Raw genomic sequence first — 21390 nt, 5'->3', positions numbered from 1 at the left:
CTGAATTACAATTGCATTTTTACATATCCCGATGTATTGGGATTTGACTCATGTTCAGGTTGTAATCTAACTCCCAAGCCCTGCTATGAAGAGCTGTGACCTAGGAAGAGGTTCCAGTTTCTCCACCTGTACAGTTAATTCTCTTTCCAAAGTGCAGAACCCGTCACCAAATTGTATCCTATATTTTGGGCGTATTTCTCCAACGTGCCGAACAGTTTTGAATGACATATTTATTAAACCTGAAGTTAAAACCAGACATCTTGGAAGACTTAATGGGTCTCGTTGTTCAACGACTTCATTAATGACCTGGACTTGATACTAGATCTGTGGATGGAGCCAGTTACCTCTGGACGATACTTCCACTCGGACAGTAAGCACAATATACAGTTTTTTTCAGCCAGTTTTAAGTAGGATTTTTTCCCCTACAGCATACTTTGAGGCCTTGCTTATGAGACCATCACATGAGAGTCTGTCTAAAGACTTACTGAGGATATATGATATCCTCTATTACTTCTGAATCAACGAAGCCTCTTATCTTCACAGAAGGAAGCCAGATTGACTTGACACAATTCATTCTTGACCCATAACTATGCATGCTGTTATTCAACTCCTTGTTTCTTCTACGTGTTTTCAAAGAGCGTATTTGAGGAATCATCCCAGAATTTCGGGCGTTTGCACGATCCTGGGATAAACAAGACTTCAACGTTTCATTGAAAAAGTTTAAATATGCCTATGTTCAAATTTATGTAGAAAAATAAGTCTCCTGCGGCATCCTGGAAGAGCAGAAAATTACTATTTAAAATAACTAAGGTATTCTTCCTAGTTTAAAAGCCACACATTTTAACTGAAATGAATTAATTCTTACTCTTCAGAGCAAAATCTCAACTATCAATATAACTGTTTCAACTTAATGTTTCTTTGGGATTTTCCTCACTTACTATTTACTTATACAATCCTCTTATTCATACCATAAGTGAAAATCAAGTTTCTTAAAAATTCACTGAAAATTTCCCATTAAATGTCTGAACCATATTTTCACCTGATGATTAGACCCATGGTTTGATTTTAATGTTAGTAAAAGCAGAGTCAGATTTTTAATTCCAGTTTGCTATTACGTTAATCAGACCTTGTTACTTTGGGGCAAGGATTATACAGGATGAAAATATAAGACTAGAAACCTTTCCTCAGTAGGGTTTCTAGTCAATATATCAAACATATGAAAGAGAATAAAGAATGTCTCATTCTTCAGAATATTTGAAATGGCCCATAAAGTCTCAGTTTCACAGAAGAAGCTGTTTTTTTCACAGCAGTTTCTTTTTCTGTGAAATCGAGACTTTATGAAGCGAAGCATGTCTGTGAAAATAATCTATAACATAATTTATACTCTTGTAACCAAAAAAATGTATAAGCAGAAGGTAGAATGAAAAAGAATGATGTAATTCAATGTTAATAAAGTAGCAGACATTTGACAGGCTTCAAATTATGTCCAGGATGCACTGATTGATACCATTATCCGTTAGTGTTTTCCCTGACATTTTATCTTAGGGCCAAAAGCCAAAAGAAAGACCACAAGCATCTAACCACAAAGTAGCTCTTATTTTCCTATTCTAGTCAGCAATTAGCTCACAGGAACAGAATTCCAAGCATTTCCAATGCTTGCAGTTAAAAATATGCTTGTTACTAAAATGAAACAGAAATGTCGTATGTTAAAAACCCTATTTTGGACTGTAGGCTTTAGACTACAAATATATATTCAAGTTACGCAGTAGTTTCCTGTAAAACATTTCATTTTGTGCAACCCTGATTTAAACAGAAAGACTTTGTTTTAAGGAAACATACCAAACCGTGTAGATTGCAATGTAACGTAATTGCCTTCTCCTTTTCATGAAATGGAGATTTTCTGCCCTGACTGCTATCAAATCAGAAACATGTGATGAGTGTGAGTTACTTCCCAGTTTGGGACTTGTATTTCATGACCACGATGGTGACTACAAGAACTACAGCTCAGTTTCTCCACGAAGGATTGCAGCAATCAAATAAACACAGGTAACATTTAAATGAGAAACACGGATTTCTGAAATCCAATCCATTCTGTAAGACTTATGATTGATTTCTTGGTGTGATTCTTCTTTCCCAGATGCATTTCCTAAATAAACAGATTGTTCTTAAACTTCCCTAACTGCTGCTCAAAGACATCTCTTCCTTCTTTCTATAACGGCAGGAGGATTTTGTTTTTCTAAATTAAATAAGCAACTACACAAGCACATCCCTCAGTTCAGCAAAACTAGGTAACTATATTCAATAGAGCTGCAGCAAAACCAGGAAAAACCAACAGGAAATAGCTGAGAAAAAGAAATTAAGGCGAGGACCTAAGAGAGTAAACAAAACAAGAGAAATAAAGAGCACAAAATGTGTTGATGACACCTTTCTTCAGGTGACAGAGGAGCCAACAAGGAGAGGTGCTATGCTGGACCTTGTTCTCACCAACAAGGAGGGGCTGGTGGGGAATGTGAAGCTCAAGGGCAGCCTTGGCTGCAGTGACCATGAAATGGTGGAGTTCAAGATCCTTAGGGCAGCAAGGAGGGCGCACAGCAAGCTCACTGCCCTGGACTTCAGGAGAGCAGACTTTGGCCTCTTCAGGGATCTGTTTGGTAGAGAACCAAGGGATAAAGCCCTGGAGGGACAAGGGGCCCAAACAAGCTGGTTAATGTTCGAGGATCACCTCCTCCAAGCTCAGGAGCGATGTGTCCCAACAAAGAGGAGGTCAGGCAAAAAGGCCAGGAGGCTGCGTGGATGAACAAGGAGCTCCTGGGCAAGCTGAGACACAAAAAGGAAGCCTACAGGGGGTGGAGGCAAGGAGAGGTAGCCTGGGAGGGATACAGAGATGCTGTCCAAGCAGCCATGGATCAGGTTAGGAAAGCTAAAGGCCTGATAAAATTAAATCTGGCCGGGGACATTGAGGGCAGCAAGAAAAGCTTCCATAAGTACTTCATTGATAAAAGGAAGGCTAGGGAAAACGTGCCTTCTCCAGAAGGAAAGAGGAGATACTTAGTCACCTGGGGTATGGAGAAAGCTTAGGTACTGGACAACATTTTTGCCTCAGTCTTCACTTGCAAGTGCTCCAGACACGTTGCTCAAGTTGTAGAAGGCAAAGACAGGGGCTGGGAGAAAGAAGAAACACCCATTGTAGAAGAAGATCAAGTTCAAGACCATCTAAAAAACCTGAAGGTGCACAGGTCCATGGGCACTAATGAGGTGGACCTGTGGATCCTGAGGGAACTGGCGGACAAAGCAGCTAAGCCACTATCCATCATATCTGGGAAGCTGTGGCAGTCTGGGGAAGTTCCCACTGACTGGACAAGGGGAAACATAACCCCCATTTTTAAAAAAAGGGAAATGAGGAAGACCCGGTGAACTACAGGCTGGTCAGTCTCACCTCTGTGCCTGGCAAGATCATGGAGCAGGTCCTCCTGGAAACTTTGCCAAGGCACATGGAAAATAAGGAGGTGATTGGTGGCAACCAGCATGGCTTCACTAAGGGCAAATCATGCCTGACAAATTTGGTGGCCTTCTACAATGGGGTTACAGCGTTGGTAGATGAGGGAAGAGCAAGTGATATCATCTACCTGGACTTGTGCAAAGCATCTGACACTGTCTCATAGGACATTCTTGTCCCTAAAGTGGAGAGACATGGGTTTGACAGATGGACTGCTCGATGGATAAGGAATTGGATGGATGGTCACACTCAAAGAGTTACAGTCAACGGCTCAATGTCCAAGTGGAGACTAGTGACAGGTGGAGTTCTTCAGAGGTTGGTATTGGGACCAGCCCTGTTTAACATCAGCCACATGAACACTGGGATTGAGTGCACCCTCAGCAAGTTTGCTGATGACACCAGGCTGTGTGGTGTGGCTGACATGCTGGAGGGAAGGGATGCCATCCAGAGGGACCTTGACAGGCTTGAGAGGTGGGCCTGAGTGAGCCTCATGGAGTTCAACAAGGCCAAGTGCAAGGTCCTGCACGTGGGTCAGAGCAATCCCAAGCACAGTGTACACAGGCTGGGCAGGGAATGGATTGAGAGCAGCCCTGAGGAGAAGGACTTGGGAGTGTTGCTTGATGGGAAGCTCAACATGACCCAGCAATGTGCACCTCGAGCCCAGAAAGCCAGCCGTCCCCTGGGCTGCATCACCAGCAGCGTGGCCAGCAGATGAAGGGAGGGGGCTCTGCCCCTCTGCTCTGCTCTGGTGAGACCCCACCTGCAGAGCTGTGCTTAGCTCTGGTGCCACGAGCATAAGACAGACATGGACCTGTTGGATCGAGTTCAGAAGAGGGCCATGAAGATGATCAGAGGCTGGAGCCCCTCTGCTGTGGAGACAGGCTGGGAGAGTTGGGGTTGTCCAACCTGGAGCAGAGAAGGCTCCGGGGAGACCTTAGAGCAGCTGCCAGTGCCTAAAGGGGCCGACAAGGACGCTGGAGAGGGGCTTTCTACAAGGGCAGGCAGTGACAGGACAAGGGGGAATGGCTTTAGACTGAAAGAGGGGAGATTTAGATTAGCTATTAGGAAGAAATTCTTCACTGTGAGGGCGGCGAGGCGCTGGCCCAGGCTGCCCAGAGCAGCTGTGGGTGCCCCATCCCTGGCAGGGCTCAAGGCCAGGCTGGACGGGGCTGGGAGCAGCCTGGGCTGGTGGAAGGTCCCTGCCCATGGCAGGGGGGTGGGGACTGGATGACCTTTAAAATCCCATCCAACCCAAAGCATTCTTTGATTCCATGATTCTAAAAGCATTAAAACAACTTCACTTTCATCATATTATAAAAGCAGATCTTTCAAATCCTAATTGACGTGTAAAGTTCCGCAGGAAAACACTGCATCAGGTAACAACGAAAAGTAAAAAAGAAACTTTTACAGTTGCACAGTCTGTTGCTCAGCTCCTTTTCTTTCCCCATTATTCTTCTGAAAATTGCTTAGAAAGAAGAGAGTATTAGGAAACTGAAATTCACGTTCCAACTCTTTCAAAAGGCCAAAATATATTAAAAGTATCCAATTCTACTGAAAAAGAATGCATCTGTTGAGTTAGTTGGCTTAAAACTATCTTGTTATACAACTGCTTCTACGCTACTTCCCACCTTAATTCTCTGACAGCAAATCTGCACCCTGCTCCACTTTTTAAAGTTAAATTATGTCCTGTAACAGGAATGCAGGAGAGAGAGACTTGTGATTTAAGATTTAAGAACTGGACTGGAACTCTGTGGCTCAAAGGCACACAAATTTTGTGTCTGACCTTCTACAGGCGACTTAAATCTTCTCCCTTAGTACTCCATCTGTAAAACGTAAAGTGCCTCAAATGTATGTGAAAGGGTAAGTCAAACAGCTGCCAGATCGTTACTATATAGGATACACACAGGAAAAATCTGACAGAAAAATATTTTTAAATAAGGAAGGAAAAAAACCTAACTTTGTATAATGTCTGCCCATAAACTTAGGCAAAATACACCTAACATTTCTGAAATCCTCCAAAAATAAAATCCAATCCCTACACCCTGTGAATGGATGTTTTTAGCACCAGGATTAAAGCAGCCAGAAGTTTTGTCTGCTCTACATTTCCACTCACAGACCTTGACACTTTAATGCCGGGATCAAAGACAGAAATCAAATCTGTGAAGCTCAATTGCTTTCTCATCATCTGACTTGAAGTTTCAGCCTTGTTCTGGCCAGGGCCTCAGGAACTGGGAGCCAGACGGCTTGATGGGCAGCATTGCCAGTGACCGCATCCCTGCGGAAGGCACGCCAGGGTGGCTGGGACACCGAGGTCCCTGGCAGCCACAAGCAGCTTATTCTTAAAGCCTGAGAACAATAAGCTATTTCCCCTCTTTTATTTTGCATTAAGGATGACAGGAAGATGATAAAGAGCCAAAGCCCAGACACATCAATATACTCGCAGGAGGACAAAAGCCCTTTGTGATTGACAGACGAAACCTAAAGAAGGGGAGGAGACCCTCGGTTTCTCCCTTTGGGGATGGCTCTGGACAGAGACGCCTGAAATTTTAGCCCTCAAAAGCTTCTCCTGTTACCACCAGATCACCTTGCAGGTAAACACCTCCCTGGTTCATTGAGTCACTGTTACGTATCTGAAAAAGAATCTCCACTGAAAAGTGATAACGGTGGAAAAATACTCCCTATTGTACAGCCATAATTCTTGTACCGCTTGTCTGTAGGCGACGCAATCCCTCTCTTGAGGAGGCTGTGCAACCGGATCCAACTACATGTAAAGCAATCTGTTAAAACGAAGACAAGATTTACTGTTGGAAAGAACAAGTTTAAATAAATTCCAGGAGCCTATGTACCATATGTCCAAAAGTAACCAAACATGGAAAACCAAATTTAATCTCTTTGTAGTTAGTTTTCTATAAAAGAGTAAACTTAATGATCTAGCAAATGCAGTGAAATATTGCAAGAACTGGTGTCCCATTTTAACTCCTAAAGAAACTAAGTATTTCCATAGATGATTTAGTTACATTTTTAATAGCAGATACACAGTACTAAACCCCCTATTTCAGTTGGTTTATAGCATGCAAATTGGCATGTGTAGCATGCAAAGTGGCAATGGAAAACATACAGTACTTTTATTGAGATGTATTCCTTTCTTCCCATATAGCCATAAAAACATTTACATTACTTAATCCATGGGAAACAAGGAAGCGAGCCACCTGAGTTCAGCGTAAGTGTTTTGGTTTCCCTCTAAAAGCAGTGAAGGCCAACAAAAGAGAAGTCACCCACTTTAAGAGTATCTTCTTGACTTCTGACATGTGTATTACTAAGGAACAGATGTATCAGCAGATTTCAATATCCAAAGCTGTGACCACAAAAAAAGCTAGGAGAGACAGGAATTAGACAGAACAGCATTTTCTTTGCTCACTGACAGCCAGGAAAGCCTACGCTGCAGCCTTTCTGCCTACCGGAGGATAAGGAGCAGCATGATAACCAGGGAAAAATCAAAACCAGCCTGACTCCAGCCCACACAGTTAATATTCCTTGTTTGGACCTAATCTAAGTGTAGCTTATACCTTCAAAAATGGAGCTAGTTTGAAGACAAGAGTATAATACAACAACAAAATACTTGCCCACTCATTTCAATCCACTATCACCTTTTCAACTTGAAAGACAAAGTAAAAAATAGTATGAAGTGGGACTGGAAAACCTCCTTTAACAACAAAGGTGGTTCAAGGGATTTGAGGCAGTATCTGTCTTTTTTTAAAAAAGCCAGAAGGACAATGATCACCTTTATTCTGGGCTATCATTTCAGCATAATAAAGGTTTAGGTAATGCTTAGGCATACAAAAACAGAGTTGAAGACACAGAGTGCTGCAAGAGGGTATAATGTTTCTCTATTAGATCAAGAGGCGGGGAAAAAAAGTGAAAAAAATGACCTGGTGACTTATAAATTGGCTACTTGGATGATACAATATGCTTTTAAGTAAGTACTCTCTTTGAAGAGCTTTAGCAAAACCAAAGACACAAAGCTGCGCTACAGCCCTTACAATGCAGCCACCCACGTTCTCCCACTCCTAGTTACAGCTGGTACGTGGCTGGTGGAAACCCTGTCCTGCTTGGCCTCGCGCTCCTTCCCGGCAGATACTGTCCCGTCTGCCCTCCTGATGTTTCTCTTTTCTCCTCCAGTCAAGTCACGCAGCTGATAACAGGAGCAGGGGAAGGGGAAGCAGCCAGTTTTGGCACTGGGCACAGCCCAGCAGTAATCCTCAAGTGCGTACAGAGTCAAAGGAGCGAGCGGGATTCAAAGAAGACAACCTTTTGAAAGGCACCCGAGGGGAGCATCCCTTTCCCAGCTGCACCCAGTGCCCTGCCAGAGCCTCCTCCCAGCCCCTTCCCTCCCCTTGGCTCCCCCTGCCACTGCCAACAACCTACCATGACGTGGGGAAAGCGACACAAATCATACGTCTCTGCTGCTAACACCGCTGCTGCCATTGCAGGCTCTATCTCACCTTTCCTGTCCTCTCGCCTGCTTTTCAAAAGATACCGCGGAGCTGCTGGCCGGGACAGGACGATGCAGAGACGGCTCCGGCCACCGGCACGGCTCGGCACCAGGTAACGGCTGCTCTGATTTCTAAGAGATGCTTCTCTTCTCCTAAAACTTACTATCAAAAGGAGCGCTTGAGACACTGTGAAGATATTTACGCGTAGCCCATTGAACACCTCAACCTTACGACACAGACTCTCAGGTGTGGTTGGGTTCCCAGTGATCCATAGGGACGGGCACTCCGTAACCTCCACCTGGGGACAGGTATGGACCTCACGGCATCACCTGGCGCCATGGCTGACAGAGAAATAACGAGCGCAAGGAACAAAGACCGCTGTGGCATGCATTTCCTTGGGAGAAACTAAACACAACAGGCATCGAGTAATTAACAACCATCATCAAAATGTCAAAAGTTTTCTCTTGGGATATTTTCAGGAATGTAGGCCAGTAACCCCATGTCCCTTAAGACTAAAGTCTGCTTTAGTAACATTTCAGTATTACAAACTTATATTCAGAAGGTAAACGCAAATATTAAATGTTACATTCTAATTCCTAAACTTACTAGGTCATTATCACATACTTTCTCAAGAAAATTTTAACAGCACCAGGAAAACCACGTAGCAAACTGAATATTATTTGACAGATGCCTAATATAAAGGAATACTTCAAGCACTATTACCAAATTGGCAAAAAAAATGACAGACATCAGGTGAGGTGCATGTAAAATTCAGTAACAAGTCAATGACAACATGGTGTGTATTTTTTGAAAGACAGAAACAAACAGAAAATTTAAATTGACTTCCCAGTTCGTAAGCTGCATCTCTAGAACACACCAGAAATATAAATGCTTTCTCTTTTTACTCTTGACAAGGATGTAAAGAGATCACAAAGTTTACTGTAGTCTTGTACTTTATATTACCATACTAATTAAAATAATTTTATTTAGAATTCAGAATGAGGTTTTCAAATATTTCACATAATTATTTCCATGTAGGAAAGCAGTTTCTTCTATGGTGTCATTTTCCTGTAACTTCCATCTAAAGATTTTGGTAACAACCTAGAAAAATCAATCCTTAAATATATCCTTTATGTGTTCCCTTCCCTTTTTGCTCTTATTAGCAGGACACAAGGTAATTTTTATTTTCATATTAAAGCCAAAAGTAGTGAAATAGAAGTCTGTGAAATAGAAGGATAACACAAGCCATATATGCAGAGTAAGTCAGAAAAAAACATCTTTCAAGTTATCTCAGCATTTCATTCATTCTAAACACCAACTCTCAGAATAATTTTAATATGGTTTTTAGGTAACTTTAAGGAAAGACATTAGCCTAGATTTATTCCACCTAGGATTATGCAAGTAAATTTGGTGCACGATCACCTATATCATCAGTTAGAGACAGGCAGTTCTGCAACATAAATTAAGCCCACACAAGATGGGAATTGACTTCTTGATTTGCCCAGCTTTTCCTCATATTTCCTAATCAGAACTGATTTCTTTTAATTTTTACGAATGCCACATTGTCCCCTTCCTCCCGCATTACCCAAATGAACAAGTGAGAAACAGTGATTTGTACGTGCAAACATAAGAACAGAGATATAGAAAACGTGGGATTTGCTCATGGACAGCCTCCAGCAGCCACTGCAGATGACTGAATGAAGGTCTAAGAGCATCATCAGGAGAGGGTCCTGAACCCGCTAAAGATTCCCACCGTAACCCTGCTGGGCACTGCAAGCTTGCACGTTAACATACATTTTCTTTGTAAAAACTCTAAGTCTAAATGTTCTTCATACCTGCACAAAAATTGAATCATCTCAAAATCTTGCACTTTAAAAATAAGCCTAAGACGTACCTTTAACCCCACTGTATGGGTTTTGAGATAGAGGAGGGTACACAACTTTCGCTGAGGGGGATCGGTCTCCCTCTCCCGTGAACGCGGCAGAGCCAGGACCAGACCTCTGCCAAACCCAGCAGCCACTTCCCTTCAACCCAACCCCAAAACAATACCACATGGCGTTGCAAGTTTTAAAGAACAAAAAAAAGAAAAACTGAAATGCAATGGAAGCCTGGTAACAAGAGTATGAGAGAGAAGAGAGAAAAAAAAAAAAAAAAAAAAAAAAAAGATGCTTCATGAAAATAAAAAAAGTAAAAATACTCTTCCACCTTCTATTCTATTGGTATATAAACAGAAGATCATGTCACCTGTCTACCCATATTTGAATCTGAACCAAGCCTACGCGACTCCAAATGCGGTGCTCTGCCACAGCAGTGTCACCTCTGAGGTTATCTTCTCGCCCGCGACCCCTCCTGCCATACTGTGCTCTACTTTTGCTCACACTAAATAAAAAAACCCTGTTATTTATTAGCACTTCATAGGAGACTGAATGTTTCCATCTATTCACCAGGTCATCCGAAATACCTCAGAAATCAAAAGTTTCATCACAGTTACCAAAACAATGCTTTGAACCACTAACTTTGAGATGTTTGTATAAGAACAATAAAAAAAAAACCCATATATAAGCACGGAGAGAAATTTTCATCTGCTTTTTGCTTCTGATTTATTACCTAGTAATTCAACAGCAGAGGACTTCTAATGTACTTCTGTAATTCTATGGCAAATATAAAAGATTTCAAAATAATCTTTGTAAGAAAGGGGAACATTATCGGATATCCATAGAACAGAACTCTGGCTGTTGAGCTTGCTCATTCTACAGTAAAAAAAGACAGTAGCATTAAAAGGCAAAAGTATCTTTCGAGTAGTTGCTTCTGTACTAAAGGGAGCTTAGCTGATTAAATGAGACACGGTAGCACACATTTTTAAAAGAAAATAAAGGCACTTTGAAATATCATGTCAAAAATACTGAGTAAATTACAGGGTATGTGTTTTTCAGGGAAAGAGTAAATAGCCGTAATTTGGGAGGCTAGAGTTTCATTAATGAGATGGAATAAAGGGCTCTGCAAACAAAAGGACCTTTCTTAAAGGTTTTCAGTGACTTCACACAAGTTTCAATACTCCATCTTAATGGCACTGTATGACAGTGCATCTGCATTTCTTAGATGTTCATTATATTTTCCGTTATCCATTTTCAATCAATAGATAATACATAAATGACATTAAGAGATCAAGAGCTTTCTGCTCTGAGCTCTGCAAACCCTGAGGTATGAAAAACACTACGTTTTGCTTTACGAAATCACAGCAGTAACTTCTGATTGTCTGAAATTATTGTTTCAGAAAATAACATTTTAACATTTATCTCTGTAGAAGGCAGGCTCCATCCTCAACTTATGATCAATCAATCACCAGAAACATCCATCCTCCCATAATAGCTGGTTTCAGCTCGTACGTGGAGCGTTCCTTTCTAGGCTTCAGAGCAGATGAATTAACATACGCCTATTATAAACTGGTAGTATATAGTCTAAGGATTAACTACTATAGCAACCAGTACTGTAGTCTGCCAACACATACTCACCCAAATTGCTGGATTTTCTAAGTTTATGTGGAGAGGATTTATAGGTAGGTGTTCATTTATTGTGCAGAGATTGCAAGTTTTCTATTATGTGGATTTCTTCAAATATGTATAAAAGCACAGGCACTGCCTCACCCTTCCAAAAAAACCCAGTGTAATATTCAAAATAAAACTGCTACTAAAATGACACTAATTCAATTGTATTTCACAAGTTTTTATTTTACACATTACAGGATTCCTCCTGCTCATTCATTTTATTCTATTCATTATTATATAATGGTATTCTGGACAGCCACTACCATAAATTATTCCAACTGAAATAAGATGACATGAAACCATGGTACAATCATAAACTTTCCACCCATAACCTTCATTCCATGCAAACTGTAATTATTATTTAAAAAAAAAAATAATAGAAGCATTAAAGGAAAATGTGCTTTTCTTACAAGACACTTTAAAAACAGTGCATGTAAAAACAAATCATACATGACATCATATGACATCACTAATGACTGTTGGTTGTTTTTTTTTTTCGAGTAAGCGATGAGTATTAAGTCCCAGTGGAGTTTAATGTCACCTGAAAATTAATTCCTAAAGTTATGGGAATATTCCTCTCCCCAGATGCAGTTCTGCATGTAAGTTTTTTAGGAAGAAATGGGTGGAAGGGGAAAGAATCATGTTTCAACTGTCATTACCTATATGCTTGCACTAAATACACGTATGACAGACTGCACTATACAAGTTACTGTATACTGCAACTATCCATCACTTCCAGTGATGCTGAGCAGAAGCATTTTGAGAAAAAAACAGAGATATAACTTATGAGAAAAGTACCAGAAAAGGAGGATGGAAGAGAAGAAAGAAAACAAATACTACACTAAAATATGCTTCCTCTGTCTGTAAATATAACTTTTTTGCTTGCAAACCTATCATCTGCATTTCAGCTGCCTTTTTCTTAGTATGTTCTTCTATTTTCCTCATCTGCTGACAGGATCTTATTTTTTCCGTCTTCAGCCACTTTTTCCTTCCCTCTTCCCACTGTCTTTCTATATTGCTCTTCTGAATTTACCTTTCATTCTGACTCCTGACTTCTGAAGTAATTATTCCTGGTTCTCTTCAACATTTCAGTTCTGTAACCTCACTTCTTAACTCTTGAGATTTAGCACCTTCTTTTTCTTGCTGTCCCCTAGTAGATGCAATAACGTTTGAACAGTCCAACAGAATTTTGGGGAAACTCCAGTGATAAACTTGGTGAAGTTCCAACTATTGTGAAACATCTGCCCTAGGGATGGGCCAGGAGGATCAGGGGTAGCAAGGTGACATGACATAAGGACAAAGCCTTCCAGGAGAGGGTAAAGGGCATTCATTTCACAGCTGGAGAAACCTTTTCTATATCAAATGACAGGAAGAATATCTGAATACTTCATTTTTTAAATAATAAACTCCCCAGATTTATTACACAGGCTTCTGAGTTTTTCTGGTGCTTCGGAAGCAGAAATCAGACATGTAACGGTTGGCAGTCAGAGAGAAGCATCAGCAAATTATACCCACCTGGCCAAAGGACCACTACAGATTATTATTATTTCTTTAAAATAATTTCAGGTAGGCATTACAGTGAGATATCGAGAAAATTCATTATACTAGAAAAGTAGCTGTTCAAATAAATCGAGAAAAGCTTGTCTATACCTCCACAGACCCAGATTCATGTATCTGTTATAGCAGTATTTCCTAACTGTGGGTAGGAAAATGCCCACATCTGGGGAGAGGTATCATCATGTTACAACGATGTGCCCCATTGATTTTGTTCTTTTTTCATGGATAACTACCAAGCACAGCACTTGCCTTCCTCGAAGCAACACTAAGGAAGCTCAGCTTCACAGCAACCTGAAAGATACCCCGAAAGTTGTGTAATGTATAGATGTACCTGAACTCTTCCATGAAGGAAAGAGTTCTGAATTCTCCCTATTAAGCAACTTTTCATCTCCTAGGTTCAGCAAAGATTGCCTTAAGCCATGCCGGTCACTTTAAAATGACAAAAGTCCCTGTGAATGCTGAAGAGCATCTCTGCTTTCCACCTTGCTCAGTCACCCAGCTACCAAGGGCTGAGCTGCAAGAACAGCGGCTAAGTTTAGTTAACCCTGAAGCTGCCAGGAATGCTAGTGCCGACCAGAGCTACTGACTGGAGTCAATCACCACTTTTAAGCTCAGAGAACCCACTAACCTCGGAGAAGACAATTTATATGAACCCAGAAAATACAGACTACTTCCCTTTTATTACCTGCGACATTTGACTTCCAAGCATCAGTCATATTTTGGTAGCACAGGGGTAGACTTACATTAAGTCTCTTCTTAGAAAAGTTTTAAGCTTCAAATTACACCATTCAGATATTGGGATCTTACCTTTCATGATGAAAGGGATTGCATATGCTCTCGGTGACCAGGACAGCTACTGCTCTCAGCACCTTTTTGGGCATTTTGGTGCAGCAGGGAGGATAAAAAGCCACCCTGGGAACAGAGCTGTTTGCAGGCAAAGCAAAAGCAGATTTTCTGTTTTTCAGGTCAATAAATGCTTGTTACCAGTGAACAGTTTTATAGATAATGGGAAGTCATTCTACAAGCCAAGCAGCTCTGACTTTGAATAAGGTGTTTTTTCTGAAAGTACTAATGTGATTTTGTCAGGCTGACCTGCTTATGGAACAGGCTGATGTGATTTTTGAGTCATTAAACAGAGGAAACGCAGGTTCACGGCTCTCCCAATTCCCTTCTGCTTTAGGTGATGAGAGACAGGCAGATTGCCTCCCCAGGACTCTGGATAGATCCACAGAGGATTCTTTCAACAGTGGTCCAGAATCTTCCTGAAGGGGATCAATGATTAATTCATATATAGGATCCGACAATGACCAGCACACAGTCCCATTCCAGATGAACTGGACAACAACTCTGAGGACGGGTCAAGTGACCCCTCTTCTCCCTGAGAAGCTGGTCTTTTCCTATTTTATTTCTACGACTAGAAATTGTGGAAAAACCACTTTCATTTGGTGCGGTAGAAGACTCACATTTCTCCTTGTGCTAATTTTCAGAGATGCCCCTGCCTGCCTGGACCGCTGACGTGGTCCCTGTCCCCTGTCCTGCCCTCCTGTCCCCGCTCCATACATTCTACAAGACGTGGCGATTCCTACAGCACAAGAGCTGTTGTCTCAATTTTTTTGCAGGTATATCTATCCAGTTGCATTCAACAAAGCACAGCAAAGTTCTCCTCCTCCAAAGACTTCCCTGGCCGCTTTCTTTGACAGCTTATTACATTAAGTATTTCACAACGTGACAGCCACTGATGTGCACCAAAAAAGTGAAAGATGCTCAGGAAATCAAACAGTCCATTCCTTTCCCTAACCAGTAACACCCAAGTTATCCAAAATCTGTTCCTACAGATCTTAAAGGACAGACCATCTGTAGCCTTGCTGGGGAAACTTTTTGCCGTTTCCTTCTTAAGATTTCCTTCCTCGGTATCTAAGTGAGTTCATCGCTGCTGCAATTTATTATTCTAAGAAGAAATGTCTTGCTCTGTTATCTCTTCTCCTTTTTATCACAGCCAGCAAGAACAGACTATTTATTCTCTTCCTCTTTTCAGCAGTCTTGCACATACTTGAAGACAGTCATTCCATCCCACTGTGGGTTTTTTTTTAATTAAGCAAACACGATCCTTTTAAATAAGCCATCTTTTCCAAACTCCAAATCATCTCTGAGGTTTCTCTGACCGTCCCATAACCTTCTCGACATGTAACAATCAAAAAGGACATAAAACTGCCCTGAGAACTTCTTCAACTTTAATAGCAACAAAAAGACAACTTTATATACCTCACAAGCCCTATGCAACCTGTTTCGGTGACGTTACTGACTTACAGGCAGCTGGCAGTGTGCAACAGCTACTGTTGGGTCTTTTTGCGCTGAACTGCTCCTTAACCATTTAATTCCTCGTGGGTGTAAGGATACTACCTTAACCTCATTACTAAACATCTTTACAGCTTCTCAGATATCTCCAGCTCGTGTTTATCCCAGTCCCAAGTCTGCAGTTGCCACCCAGCAGTTTTACCTACACATGTAATTAGCACTTCCACTGTTATCTTTGTCATTATTTAAATATAAAAATACAGAAACGATGGAAGACCTCAGTAGGTGCCTGTCAACACAGTCAATACATCCTGTCCGACAGTCGGCTTCTGACAAAACTGTGCCCACACACTGTCCAGGGGGTCCTGTGCGTACCCAGAGGTATTTTCACCCAGACCATCTACACTTGGTTTCTTTAGGAAAGTACTACACGAACCACTGTGAAGAAGTTCTAGACACAACACTGATTACAGTGGGGAAGGAAAAAAAATAATACAAAAACTGGCCCCTGCTAATGATTTTTGTTAAATCTACTGTTAAATCTACTTCCCCTTCCCATTTTTTTTTTTTTTGGTGTTTACAAACAGATTATTTTTTTTCCCCCTGAGAATTAAACTAAGGACCTATAACTACCTGATCCTCTATTTTAATTCCTCTGTTACAACACCAAAGATAAAGGAACTAAATGTTGCTGATGATTGCTTAAGAGGATTATCCATCAAGAGGGAGCCCACGCAACTGCCAGCGTTGCTGTGTCAGGGCAGGGAGGAATTCAACTACCTTCCTCCAAAATCATACAACATCTATAGCTCTGACCAGCGTTTTAGCGCTGTGAGTTGGTTTAATCAGCATTCATACAGACAGGTGTCTAACGTTCAACCTCTTAAGTCAAATTTTCTGAGGCTTTTATGCCATGACTCTGGGAAGCAGAAAAAATAAAGCAAGGAGAAGACTGTCAATGCAAGTGGTGGATGAAAGGAGGAATGCTTCTTCAAATCCTCTAAATTAACAGCTCCCCCGTATTCACCGACTCTTCTTGGCTAATATTGGTAAGTAATTTGTAAGTACTGGAATTATAAAAAAACAAGCTGCAGCTTCCAGAGTTTTGCAATTACCAGGGGATCATATGGCCTGAAGAACCCTAGATGGCTACATGCCACAAAATTCTAAGTCAAAGGGCTGTAGTCAAAGGTTACTTTAACAAGCAACTTTCCAGCTTGAGATACAATAAACAAAATTTGAGAGGTCTGGTATTTAAAAGGGAAACACAAACACAAGGTAAATGACTTATTACACATATTTTGCAAACCAAGAGAGAAAAAAGTTATTAAAATGAGACTCATCCAACCCCACTACTGTATGTTTTGAAAAAGGAATACAACTGATAACTTGTGAAAACATATGTGAAGCTAGTTTACTCTCAAATTAAAAGAAGGTAGTTGCACCTGCACACATGTCAAGTATTTGATATTATTTAGGACTGTAAAAATCTCATTTTCCTGCTCTCCTCTATTTTCACCAGAAGAAAAGTGCAATCTTCCCTGACGTAAGCTATTTAAGAACATGTATGAAAAGCAGTATTTCAGCTGGTTTGATACTACGTAATGTTAGATCTCCAGGGTCTTAATTATGAGATGAGAGGAGGCTTCTTAAGCAATCAGTATAAACTCTAGAAGATTTAAAGCATTTAACTCAGCATTTCCCTTTTTTAGCCCAGTTATGTTCACAGCACATTTTGTGTTTTTGATGCCACGAAAGCACTCTTACTCAATTCAGAAAGCTTGAGTCAAGAATACAAAAGTTTTCAGGTGAACACCAAAAATCAAGTAAGCTTTTAGAAATGCTGTTTAAAATAATCTTTTAAAATATAAATAGATATACTAGCAACATACCTGAAAAAGAACATGAACAGAGCAGCTGTGATGCAGAACAAAAGGACCTACAAAAAGGAGAAAGAGTGTTATTACATAAAACATCACACTACTGCTGGGTGTTCTGGATCATGAAGATTTTACAACTGTTACTATAAAAGTTACACTTTATTTATACTCTTGATGGGCCACAATGAAAGCTTGTCTGAATCTACCAAAAAGGATTCCCTTGTTTCTAGTGGACTTTGAGCCATTCCTGTAGAAGTTAAGAAAGAAAAGAAAAAAAAAGAAAAAAAAGAAAAAAAGAGAATTAAAAAAAGAGGAAAAAAAGAAAAAAGAAAATAAAAAAAGGAAAGAAAAAGAAGAGGAAAAAAAAGAAAAAAAGGGAAAAAAAAAGGAAAGAAGTCCAAACCAAGGTAGTGGGACAACAGACACAGCAAATGATGCCCCTTAAAACAGTCTGGAATAAAATAATACAACTTAAAATCATTATGAAACAATAGGATGAAAACAATAAAGCAATAGAATGGAAATTTAAACATTATATTTTGCCTGTCTTTGCTTTTGTGATTTATTCAAATATCATATCGCTAGTTTCAGTTTAAAAGGCTGGACATTTAAGGTGTCTGTACAGACAGCTGCTTCTGCTTAACCGCTTTCCAGCAAGTCTGAGAGATGATTCTATTCCCAAGTGAGAGTATCCTTTCTAGCCGTGTATGTTACCGTTAAACTTCCTTGGAATAATCCCACGTTGCCCTAGGTTATCAGTGCAATCATGCATGAGCCAGTGAGCAAACTCAGCAGCTCTCCAGCACGGCGAGGGGAACGTCCTACTTCGTCCTCCCGTCCTCTCTGCTGGGGCTCGGTGCTCTTACCTCCTCCCTGCCACCCACACAGTGATTCACAAACGCCAAAGAAAACTCAAGGAGGAGAAAAAAAAAAGTAAATCAAAACTTGGGAAAGTGTTCTGCCAATCTGGTAGATAAGAAGATTGCTGGAAGGATGTAAAAGCGCCGGAGCAGGCAGAAGGGAAAGGGAAAGAGGAGGACCCCCGTGCCAGGAGCAGAGAAGGGCAGACAGGATGAGGCCATCCTCCCCGAGATATCAACAAGGCACTGCCCCTTGGCTGTAGAACTGCTTTGCCTACATTATTTCAGGAACAACTAAACCACACTTTAAATTCATAACCTGCCTTAATCCACTCCCACCTTTGCCAGATACAGCTCAAGAGTGAGAAACAACTGTCTTGTTCTAGACATACGGGCCCATATTCACACCCATCATTCAGGAGGCAAAAATCTTACTGAAAAATTGCCAAGTGTGTTAGAGAACGCTTGCATGTATTTCCAAGGATTGAAAAAGTTTTGATCACTATAGGATGCAGATAGCTTAAGTGAAAAGAAACGGAAATGCTGGCAGCAGGGCGTATTTGAAGGTTATAAACACGCAGAACAGTAGGCTGCTGCGTGCTGATACAGATCAGAAAGTGTGATACAATTTCGAATACACAACACTTACAATGACTTTCAGAAAAAAAAAAAAAAGTATCTTACAATGAGACTATTTCCCTTTTCTAAGTCCTCTGGCATGTGACTTAAAATTAGGTCACACAAGACATTATAACGTTTACTGTGTAAAACTATCCTATTTTTCTTTTCTTTTCCTCCACCAGTACTATTGTATTTTATTATTCTGCATCAAAAATGTGAACATCTGAAATCACTTTATATTAAATCATTGGGGTGAAGTGAGGACAATGATGTATTTCAGTTCAAACTAGCAGCAGAATAGACTTACATTTAAACCCAAGTTCTACTTAAAAAGAGCTGCCCCAACCCTCCAAAGTTCAAACCATATTTACTCATTCAAACAATAATCATCAATTCTCTGGAAGCCATTTCTGGGAGACAGAAGGGACAAGAAGCCTTGACAGCTCAGCAATGATATTGAGAAATAAGTGAGAAATGGCACAGAATTGGTTGGGGGGGTGGGAGGCATAAGGTTTATGCCTTTGCATATTAAAAACACTCGCTTCACTGAAGAGTTTTTCCTCTCTTTTTTTTTTCTTCTATTCCTTTTTTGTTTTAAAATCAGTTTGATAACAACATAGTGAGTGTTTATACACATCATTAAGATTCCCTCTGAGCTCCCTCTTCTCCAGGGTGAAGCACTCCAGTCCTCTCAGCCTCTCCTTGCACGACATGCTCCAAGACCTTAATCATCTTCATGGCCCTTCAGTCCAGTATGTCCGTGTCTGTCTCATACTGGAAAACCCAGCACTGGACACAACACTACAGATGCATCCCACCAGTGGTGAGCAGAGGGGAAGGATCACCCTGCTTGACCTGCTGCCAATGCTTCCTCTAATGCAGCCCCAGAGCCCAGCAGCCTCCTTTGCTGGCTCATGTTCAGCTCGGGGTGCACCAGGACCCCCAAGCTCTTCTACGCAAAGCTGCTTTCCAGATGCTCCCAGCATATACTGGTGCCTGGGGTTATTCCTCCCCAGGGGCAGGACTGGACACTTCCCTTTGTTGAACCTCCTGAGGTTCCTGCTGGCCCATTTCTCCAGCCTGCTCAGGTCCCCCTGGATGGCAGCACAACCACCTGGTGCATCAACAACAAGCAACAGAACAAGTTTTGTATCATCTGCAGACCTGCTGAGGGGGCAGCCTCCTGTCCGCTCAGCCAAGCCATTAATGAAGATGCTACTGAGCCCAGTATGGACTCCTGGGTTACACCACCAGGGACTGGCCTCACGCTGGCCTCTGTGCTGCTAACCACAACCCTCCCAGCCTGCCAGTTCAGCCAGTTTTCAATCTACCTCACCATCCACCTATCATCAATTTGTCTATAATCTGTACTCTATTTGGAAAAATCTGGGCAACTTAAAATAAGACTTCGCTTAATCAACCTCTATAATTAGCAGATGTCTTCCAGAACTTAAAAACACTCTTTGAAAAAAATATGATGTAGAAGACCTTGCCCAGGGGGAGAAAAGGGAACCGATACTGATTTTTGTAAATTAGAAGTTCAGGGAATATTAGACAACCAGTCCACATCTAATATCCACAACTAGACTAGGATAAATTATTTGAAACAGTCAGTTTATAAACATTTAGATAACAAGACATTAAAAAACAACCAACACAATAAACAAGTAAATGAAAACTACTGTCATTTTCTCCTTTGACAGATGTTTTAAGGAAAGGAGCAGGTGTAACTTCTCTGAACTTTACGCACCTTTGTAGCAGCTGCATGTGTTAATGAAGTGGGCACAGAGCTGCTCAAGGACACTACAGAAGAAAACTCTAATAGTTAGCAGTTTATTATCAAACTAAAAGGCATTTTAACTGAGGTTACCAAAAAGGTTTTGCTTCCCTCTTCAATAATTATTTGAATGATGGAACAAAGATTATGTCACAAATTCACAAAATCCTTTAGAGGCCAGGTCTTCGTGCAAAGTGATTGAATTGCCCAAAGTCGACAAGATGAAATTCAACAAAAACAACTACGAAGCAGTTGGCAGGAGAAGTCACATACATAAAAACCACGACACCAAACAACTGCGTGGGCAGTACGAGAGTGTAACAAATCCCACAGATCACAAATAAAACAGGCACCAGCAATGCAATGCTGTGGAAAGTGTTGCAAAATATTACAGACTCTTTTGGAAGCGGAGGAGGTAAGACACAGCAGGTTATTACAGCAATGACCTGGTGCTAGCAACACCCCAAAATGGCATTGGGCACTACTGTTACAGAAAAGGACAGAGAAAACAAGGCAGTCCAGAAGAGCACGATGGAAATAGGCGTGTGGCACGTGACTTGTTGGGAAACCGCTTACATTCAAAATAGAGGTAGCTAGTGGCAAACATGACAACTGTTTCCATATAATTATCACATCCTGGCAAATCTGTCTCATTGAGTAGGGCAGAAGGAAGACAGAGCTAAGTCTACAGCAAACACAACTTCAGGTTAGATATTAGGAAAAGCTCTCTCCGCAGGGTAGAGATACACCAGAACAAGTTGCCTGTGAGCTGTAGAATCTCCTTCCACAGAGGCGTTCAAGATCAGTAGAGGCAAACAGCTCCTCAGAATGGTCTGGGCATGTTTGATATGAAACGCACAACCCAA

The 21390-nt window shown here is 41.1% G+C and overlaps 1 protein-coding gene across 1 annotated transcript in view; it reads right to left on the bottom strand.

Annotated features, from left to right (window-relative positions):
• Positions 1–21390, bottom strand: part of TMEM135 (transmembrane protein 135) — a 187920-nt gene that overhangs the window by 49936 nt on the left and 116594 nt on the right. Inside the window, exon 6 of the mRNA XM_040583550.1 lies at positions 17279–17325. Within this exon, the coding sequence (XP_040439484.1) occupies positions 17279–17325 (47 nt within the window). The remainder of the gene's footprint in view (positions 1–17278; positions 17326–21390) is intronic.

This window comes from Falco naumanni, chromosome 2 (genome assembly GCF_017639655.2).
Source record: "Falco naumanni isolate bFalNau1 chromosome 2, bFalNau1.pat, whole genome shotgun sequence".
In the NCBI taxonomy this organism is placed as follows: domain Eukaryota; kingdom Metazoa; phylum Chordata; class Aves; order Falconiformes; family Falconidae; genus Falco; species Falco naumanni.
This window is presented reverse-complemented; position numbering and strand designations above follow the sequence as displayed.